The sequence below is a fragment of the Chelon labrosus genome (assembly GCF_963514085.1).
Source record: "Chelon labrosus genome assembly, chromosome: 14".
NCBI lineage: Eukaryota > Metazoa > Chordata > Actinopteri > Mugiliformes > Mugilidae > Chelon > Chelon labrosus.
This window is the reverse complement of record NC_140347.1, coordinates 4,615,615-4,624,779: the sequence shown is the minus strand read 5'-3', so window position 1 is coordinate 4,624,779 and position 9,165 is coordinate 4,615,615. Positions and strand designations below refer to the sequence as shown.

Here is a 9,165-nt window from a genome sequence, read left to right as displayed (position 1 = left end):
CCAGTGTCTGAGTGAGGCCCGTGGTGCGTTCACTGACCCGACTGACCAACGGCTTCACGCACAATTCTCAACAACAGATGATTAGAGCTCGTTGCTTTCAGGATTTAAAGAGTCACGTCATATTTTTAAAACCAAGACTCTCTGATTTCAACTGATCAGAGAGAGGGTAACGATAACGATACGTAAAATACAGAGGGCTTGTGTGAAATCTTAAGACTCGAGATGAATTCAAAAACTAATTCCATTCCTTAAACTCATTTTTGTTTGTGTTCGTTCTTGAGGCTAAGAAAAAAAACACTTGTTCAATAATATATCACTGTACGTAACTTTGTAGCTCTTCCTACCTTGCTAGCATCCCAGCCAACAGTAGCTCTTCATGGCTGACAGTAACCCCTCCTAGACTTCTAACCTTCCAGCTAACAGTAGCTCTTCCTAGCCTCCCAGCTAACAGTAGCTCTTCCAAACCTTCCAGCTAACAGTAGCTCTTCCTAGCTTAATAGCCCCCCAGCTAACTGTAGCTCTTCCTAGCCTCCAAACCTTCCAGCTAACAGTAGCTCTTCCTAGCCACCCAGCTAACAGTAGCCCTTCCTAGCCTCCAAACCTTCCAGCTAACAGTAGCTCTTCCTAGCTTCCTAGCCACCGAGGGAGCTAGCTGTAGCCTTTCTGGTGTGTTCAGGTGCAACTTTTTGGCCCAGACACAGGAGACTTGAGTTGACGCCACAGCTGTCGGTAGCTCTATGCCGGTTTGTCGTGTCTGGGCCTTCAGGCTAGAGATGAGTTACTAAACATGACTATAACTCTGTAATGTCTCTAACTTTGTGAGCACTAACTTGGAGTTAAGCAGAGTAATCTGAACATACTTTATTTCCGCCTGCATTAAGTTTTTCCCTCTTCCCATCAGCACTTTAACATCCTCCGCTCAGTGACAGACGGTTTGCGGTGTCAGAGAGTTCTTTAGCCCCTGAAGAACATCGTGGTTTATTTCAGACGCTGTCTGCCCTGAAAAAATAAATAAAATTAACTAAACCTCAAACTGAACTACTAGCAGGATGTTTCTAATGTCTGGTTCATCAAGTTTGGTTGCAGCGTGCTCAGTCTTCCTCCCCTCCAGCGGGGCAGCGGCGGACCGATGCCAGAGCTCGGTCTGCTGAGGAGGAGTGCTAACGAAGCTCAGCCAGCGAGGTGGTGGAGCTGCTGCAGGGTGACCTTTGACCTTGGTGAGGCTCTCTCTCTGTCAGACTGAGCTGCCTCTGGCGGGGTCACGGCGCCCCACGCTCGCCGCGAGGCAGCAGTCGGGGTCAGAGCGAGGAGCCTCCGTCCTGCTGTTTCCAGCATCAGCACCGACCAGTCGACCGGCTGCAGCAGGATGGAGGAGGAGGAGGGGGGGGGGGGGGGGGGGGGGGGGGAGTCTGATATCTATTTCTTTTAGCTGCCATCAGCAGAAAAAAAAACATTTCTCTCACACGAAGAATGTGTAAAACTTTTAGGTGCTTTGTTCAGATTCTTGTCCATCATTCTAAAACAATAAACTTAATCTAGAAGAAGAACAAGGAGTCCAGCAGGAGATGGTCTGAACACCCAGAGCCTTTATCAGTATGTCATCAATACATCTGTCTCCGTCCAACTTCTGTACCAGCTCAAAGCTCAAAGCACAATCTGACCAAGTCTAAGGGTGTATTCACCACTGCCTTGTTTAGTTCGATTAAAACGAACTCAAGTTCGTTTCCTTGCTTGGTTCGGACCTTTTTGACTGGTGTGAATACAATCACTCGAACTCTGGTGCGGACCAAACAAGCGGACCGAGACCCAGCTGAGGAGGTGGTCTCGGAGCGGTTCCTACCGAACCCTGGTGCGGTTCCTTTATGGTGTGAAAGCAGCCCGACCTCGATCCGACCCAAGTTGCAAAAATCTACCTTTTTGGATTTGACGAGCTCCCGTAGTTTTCGCGCATCTATCAAGAAGCGTCTGTGTGTCTGTGGCACGCATATGTCGCGAACCGTTGGCCCGATTGATTTGAAACTGGGCAGGTGTCTCGCTACGGGCACGAAGATGTGCACTGCTAAGTTTGACGTTGTTTGGATAAGAAATGTAAAATATATCGGTAAAATAGATTTTCTCCGCTCTAATATTTCCAGTTGCCTGATGACAGTTCTAAATTATTGCGCTGGCTCAAACGCTAGATGGTAACCATGGCAACGGAGACTCAACGTTATTTTACAGTTTACAGACAAAACATGAGTGATTTGATCATCTATCTATAAATCAAGAATTTCTTTTAACTTATTTGGTGAGTTTGTGTCTGTCTGTCTGTCTGTGGCACGCTGATTTGAAACTGGGCAGGTGTCTTTGTGGGGAGGAGACATGGGTCACGACAATGGTCACAACTGAAAAATCTTCTTCAGCTCCCACTATAGGAATACATACTTCCGACGGGCACTGCACTAGTTATGGGAAATGTAGGATAGCCCAGTGACACACACAACAGAGAGAGACACGTGAAGCAAACAAACGCAGGTAGGTTAGGTAGAGATGAGCCGTGGCTTAACCGAGCTCTGAGGAGACACGCTGCCTCCTAGATATCTGGGCAGATGTCCAGATATCTCAAATGCTGGAGAAAACACATAAAAATGCAGAAGTATATAAGATTTTTAGTAAACAAATGAGAGAGAGGGGATTCCAGCGCTCAGTTTATAAACCATATTGCTAGCATAATAACAAGTAGACCTACAGTACGCAAAGTCTCCATTGTAGCCTATTTACGTGGGACATTTGGCTTCCTTCTTTACCCCGCCTATACGTTTACCAGCCAATGGCTGAACGACCTTAGCACATGTGTTTTTGTTTATAAATTCTGGTCCGGTTGCAATTAATCACAGTGTGAAAGCGAACCGCACTAAAAAAAAAAAAAGAAAAAAAAAATTGGTCCGGACCAAAGCAAGTGAACTAACGGACCTTCCTGGTGTGAATACGCCCTAAATACCTCCTTGTGTTCTTGCCCCACCAGTTTTATCAAGGATGAATCAGGAGGTAACTTGCATGGACTTGTTTCAGCCAGATATACCTCATCAAATAAACAGCTGTTCCAGGTATCAAATGATCATTGTACATCCTCCAGAGTCTAAACGGTCAAATCAGAACTAACAAAGTCTGAAGTTCAGGTTCAGTCGCTTCCAGAGTCCTGCACATTAGCTTATATGCTACAGTAAATTATTCTTATCACAGCTTAGCGTGTCTGGAGGAGTGAAGGGAAACAAGGAGGAAAGAAGTATGAGGAGGAGGAAGAGTAAAGTTGAAATGTTCCTGTTAAAGGTTCTCAGTCATCCAGGTCCTGGTAAATAAAATAAATAAACTAAAACAAGGAACAACTTTTGGGTTTCTTAAGGATGTTTTATCTAAGTCTTCAGTTCTAAAAGACTGATGGGAAGTTACCTAGCTACTAGTAGCTCTTCCTAGCCTCCAAGCTAATAGTAGCTCTTCCTAGCCTCCCTGCTACTAGTAGCTCTTCTTAGCCTCCAAGCTAATAGTAGCTCTTCCTAGCCTCCCTGCTACTAGTAGCTCTTCCTAGCCTCCAAGCTAATAGTAGCTCTTCCTAGCCTCCCTGCCACTAGTAGCTCGTCCTAGCCTCCAAGCTAATAGTAGCTCTTCCTAGCCTCCAAGCTACTAGTAGCTCTTCCTAGCCTCCAAGCTAATAGTAGCACTTCCTAGCCTCCCTGCTACTAGTAGCTCTTCTTAGCCTCCCTGCTACTAGTAGCTCTTCCTAGCCTCCAAGCTAATAGTAGCTCTTCCTAGCCTGTCTGCTACTAGTAGCTCTTCCTAGCCGCCAAGCTAATAGTAGCTCTTCCTAGCCTCCCTGCCACTAGTAGCTCGTCCTAGCCTCCAAGCTAATAGTAGCTCTTCCTAGCCTCCAAGCTAATAGTAGCTCTTCCTAGCCTCCCTGCTACTAGTAGCTCTTCCTAGCCTCCCTGCTACTAGTAGCTCTTCCGAGCCTCCCTGCCACTAGTAGCTCTTCCTAGCCTCCAAGCTAATAGTAGCTCTTCCTAGCCTCCAAGCTAATAGTAGCTCTTCCTAGCCTCCCTGCTAATAGTAGCTCTTCCTAGTCTTCCAGCTTCGTTGTACCTGTACAATGACAATAAAGACATTCTATTCTAATAGCAGCTCTTCCTTGTCTAGCGAGTGGCTACGGGTACGTAGGAAGCACGCTAGCTGGGGAACTAGCTCAAGGTAAGGATGGCTGCGTGACTTTAGTATGTTTGCAAATCATGATAGACGTGGTCGGTTTGGTTCGTGGTTCAGTCCGCATCAATGGGGCGAACCACGGTAGATTTGTTTGTTTGTTACGTGGTTCATAAAAGGACTAGGCTAATGATTGAAATATTAGTTGTTGATAGACATTGAATGGTGAGGAAACAGGGTTGTGCAGTGGCGGTGTGGAGGGGGGTGACACCAGGACGCTGGAATTCACTGTTAAGCCTTCTCGAGGGGTCGTGGGCCTAACTTAACGAAACATCGGTGAAGGGAGGTGCCCACATGAAAACCCCAATGACATGCTGCATACTGCTGTTGACTAGGCCAGGTTCCTGATGTCTTCATGTTGCTTGGTAGCTATGGTTAGCTGCTGAGCGGGCCATACAAGCCAGCAGCGTTGGGTTAGCTTATGTTTCACAATGTTTGAATTATCCTCTGCTGCACTGCGGGCCATACAAGCCAGCAGCATTTACTTAGTTCATTTAGATTGTAGGTGAAGCGTCATATCACATGACTGTAGGTTTATTAGAGTTTCTCAGCTGGACAGGGCCTCTAAATGTGTTTTGCCTGGGATCTTGGCACAAGGGATTGTAACATCTAATCTTGTGTATTAATGAATGTCTTTTAACATGGGCGCAGAAGATATAGACGTTTATGTATAAAGATTCTCAGTCGTCCAGGTCATGGTCTGACGCAGCCCTGAAAGTCTGGACTAGCTCGTAGATGCAGCAGCAAACACAAACTTCTACCAACCCACTGTTCTCCTTTCACTCCTCCGTTCTGTTCTCAAATAAATAAAAAGAGGACGAACAGAAAACTCCTCTTACTGACTCAACGTCTGATTTTCACCAGAACAAACTTAAAACTTTATTTCGTAGCGGAGACATAAATAAAAAACAAAAAGAAAAGCTTTCAGTTTAGCCACGTGTTGCTCCTGGGACGGAGACAAACCTCAGAGTCAAAGCAGTCGACTGAACGATAAACCCAAGAACAGCATAAAACAAAGAGTCCTGCAGCAGCTCATGTCTTTAGTTATACTCTTCTTCCTCATCATCATCTTCATCAGGCTGCTGCTGCAGAGGCTTGGCCGCTCCTTCTCTCGACAGACGGTCGGCCTCCTCGTTGCCTTTGTAGCCGGCGTGTCCTGGAATATGGAGCTGGAGGAGGAGGAGGAAGAGGAGGAAGAGGAGGAAGTAAAACATATGACCTGTAACGTCTGATCAGAGTTTTAAACTTATAAACAGGAGCCACTTGGAAACTTTTTCTTAACTTGTCACTTGATGATAAAAAAAAGTTCTTGACGATCAAACAAACACGTTGACTGATTAAGTCTGATGTAAAACGATGTAGAGCTACATCATTACTTTATTTGGTCCTGAGTGAAATCTGGTAACTCTCCATCTAGATGTCAATCTATGTAGCTGTTCATAGCTTCCTAGCCTCCCAGCTAACAGTAGTGCTTCTTAGCCTCCTAGCTAATAGTAGCTCTTCCTAGCCTCCTAGCTAACAGTAGTGCTTCTTAGCCTCCTAGCTAATAGCAGCTCTTCCTAGCCTCCCAGCTAACAGTAGCTTTTCCTAGCCTCCAAGCTAATAGTAGCTCTTCCTAGCTAATAGCATATTTTCCTAGCCTCCTAGCTAACAGTAGTGCTTCTTAGCCTCCTAGCTAATAGTAGCTCTTCCTAGCCTCCTAGCTAACAGTAGTGCTTCTTAGCCTCCTAGCTAATAGCAGCTCTTCCTAGCCTCCCAGCTAACAGTAGCTCTTCCTAGCCTCCTAGCTAACAGTAGCTCTTCCTAGCCTCCCAGCTAATAGCATCTTTTCCTAGCCTCCCAGCTAATAGCATATTTTCCTAGCCTCCCAGCTAACAGTAGCTCTTCCTAGCCTCCCAGCTAATAGCATCTTTTCCTAGCCTCCCAGCTAGCAGTAGCTCTTCCTAGCCTCCCAGCTAATAGTAGCTCTTCCTAGCCTCCCAGCTAGCAGTAGCTCTTCCTAGCCTCCCAGCTAGCAGTAGCTCTTCCTAGATTCATATCTAGAGACTCAGTTTTCCTTAGTCTCATAATAAAGTGAATATTGTGGCTTTAAACTTTAAACTCTTTCAGCCAATTGAACAACTGACTCTGTCAACTTGTCATTTATGCTCCACAACTTTTTGGGCATTTAGAACAAAAACTTCCAGACCAACTAAAAATCAAAGTCATCTATTTGCAAATGGGGAAAGAAATAAAGTCACTGACAGGATTTTACTAAATCACCAACAAAGTCCTTAATCTGTGAATCACAAAGTGTTTATGATATGATGATCGTCTGCTGCCACCTTGTGGTCAACTGTCAGCACATCCACCCAAACATCTGTAGACAGTTCATCATTTATCAGAATAAAACATTGGTCGATACAAAGTTAAATGGGCAAAAATCTACATATTTAATCAATCAATTAAATATTTTAATGTGTAACACAAAAGTTAAAACACACAGTGTCGTCACCAGCTGAGAGGAACCACGTGATATTTACCCAGACCACCTCCAGCTGAGCGTTCAGCTTGTCCAGCTTCACAAAGTCGTCCTTGTTGACGATGGGACCTCCAGACTTCAGCCTCCAGCCGTTCAGCTTCCAGTTCTTGATCCAGCTGGTCACACCTGAGAGGAAACGCCACCGACGTTAAGACACGTGGTTTTAATACGGACGTGGACGCTGCTTTTAAAGACGCCCCCACCGTTGATGGTGAACTTGCTGTCTGTGTAGAGGACGAGCTTCTTGATGTTCTTCTCTTGGGCCTGTTGCAGCGCTTTGCACGCCGCCTGGTGAACGCTCCAAACGTGTTAAACAACCAATTAAAACTTCATGTGTTGCACAAAAATAAATCTTTCTCACCTGTAGCTCTGCTCGTTGGTTGGTCTGTCTCCCATGGAGCCGATCTGCAACGTTCCTGCAGGACGAGCAGCAACGAATGTGACAAACCGCTGTTCAAGTGTGACACGTGTTAATTAAAATAAGACCTTACAGCGGGTGGTTGGGGCCCCAGTAGACGCCGATGCCGGCTCGCGCTCCGCTCCGCCCGTTGCCCGCGCAGCAGCCGTCGGTGTAAACGACCACGGCGTCACCTGGACGGAGGGAGGGACAGACAGCTTCAGTTTACGGGTTCTCTCCGTCTCCGTTCAGCAGCACGTTGCACCACCTCACCCATGTACGTGAATCCGTCCGTGCTTTGCGACGTCGAGCTCTCCGACGTTTTGACTCGTTTGGGACAGGACTCCGTCTCCGCCGTGGACGGGTAACATCTCTTCTTGCCGAGAGGAATGTATTCCAGCGGCTCTGGTCCTCGTTTAGGAAGGAGGGAGACGTTGGACTCAACGGTTTGAGTCACTGAAAGACAAACAAACAGAAACCACAACAACTTATAGAATATATATCTGAATAATGTCGTCGTGGAGCTGGGACGTCCTGATCAATCTCTGCCTCTGATCTGAGCTTAAATGTCCTGGAGTTGGTCTCCTGTGTCTTCCTAAAGTCTGTCCTTGTCTTCTCCTAGAGTTGGTCTCCTGTAGCTCCCTAAAGTCTTTCCTTGTCTTCTCCTAGAGTTGGTCTCCTGTGTCTTCCTAAAGTCTTTCCTTGTCTTCTCCTAGAGTTGGTCTCCTGTAGCTTCCTAAAATCTGTCCTTGTCTTCCTTGTCTTCTCCTAGAGTTGGTCTCCTGTAGCTTCCTAAAGTCTGTCCTTGTCTTCCTTGTCTTCTCCTAGAGTTGGTCTCCTGTAGCTTCCTAAAGTCTGTCCTTGTCTTCCTTGTCTTCTCCTAGAGTTGGTCTCCTGTGTCTTCCTAAAGTCTGTCCTTGTCTTCCTTGTCTCACCTTTCTTCACCTCTGGACAGACAGAAAGCTGGACTCCTCTGACGAACGCCCAGGCGTCTCGCTCCGACGCAAACTTCTTGAAGGAGGCGGCTGGAAATTTGTCCACCTGTCCCTTACATTCATCCCTGCACAAATAAATAAATAAATAAAAATAAACAAACAGGAAGACAATAAACTCCCTATACGTGACACAGCAGTGTAGCAGTGATGGGTGGAGTGTTTCAATGGAGAAAAACATCCAGGACTGATAGAAAATAAAAAGCTGCTGATTAATTGTTTCCATGCCGAATTAAAGAGGACATTGTTATGCTTAAGAAAAACTACATATTTATTATTTTATATCTTGTCCTGCTTTACAATAGCTTATTAGACATTAAATCACCAGATATCTTAATGGACTTCCGCATGCGCTCGCTCTAACTCCAGGAAAACGCCCTTTTTCGCAGCTTAAAAACGTTTCATTTCGCTAGGAGACACATTTAAAGGGTTTTCTTTATTTGTGGACAGTCTCACCATGTCGTGTAGACTCCGGGTTTGAATCCTTTCTTCACTGCGTAGAAAAACTTGCCCTTCGCCATGTCGTCGGCGGCGCTGCAGACCGTCCTGCGAACTGCTCTGAAAACACCAGGAAGCCTAAACATCACTGTCCGAGGGAAGCGGCCGGCGAACTGAGTCGGCTGGCATCGTGTTATTACCTCAGGCAGGAAAATATAATTAAATATATTAAAGCCAACGAGTTGTTTTCTTTTCTAAACTCAGCAGCCGAGCCAAGACGAGCTAATTACTTGCCAATTTGTGGACAAAACACACATACAAACGTCCAAAAACTATCCATACGAACTAAAACAACAACGCAACATATTTTTTTTGTCCTCTACATCAAAATTAAGCGTTTGTTTTAAGTCAAAACGGGTCAAAATAGACAAATAAACCCTGAAGTTAAGCTAGCTGTCATTAAACGTCAGTTGCCTTCAACTCTCGCGATAGCTCTTAACAGCGAGCGGTTGGGCGGTTTTAAACTCTCGCGAGAGGCAAACGACCCCCTCGGATTGGATTAATGCAAGTCTCGCGATGTTCCG

General features: G+C 45.9%; 1 protein-coding gene across 2 annotated transcripts; it reads right to left on the bottom strand.

The window, feature by feature from the left end:
* Positions 1-5,063: 5,063 nt before the first annotated feature.
* On the bottom strand, positions 5,064-9,099 carry rnaseh1 (ribonuclease H1). Of its 2 annotated transcripts, XM_084560453.1 has the most exons (9): positions 8,782-9,099; positions 8,600-8,701; positions 8,087-8,211; positions 7,425-7,607; positions 7,246-7,345; positions 7,116-7,170; positions 6,958-7,042; positions 6,756-6,880; positions 5,064-5,402 (listed from the first exon to the last, which is right to left on the bottom strand). In XM_084560453.1, the coding sequence occupies exons 2-9, from the start codon at positions 8,662-8,664 to the stop codon at positions 5,274-5,276; spliced, it is 867 nt and encodes a 288-aa protein (XP_084416579.1). In that variant the 5' UTR covers positions 8,665-8,701; positions 8,782-9,099; the 3' UTR covers positions 5,064-5,273. The 2 variants fall into 2 exon arrangements, with proteins under 2 accessions (XP_084416579.1, XP_084416578.1); XM_084560452.1 differs by having other exon boundaries at positions 8,600-9,099.
* Positions 9,100-9,165: the final 66 nt, after the last annotated feature.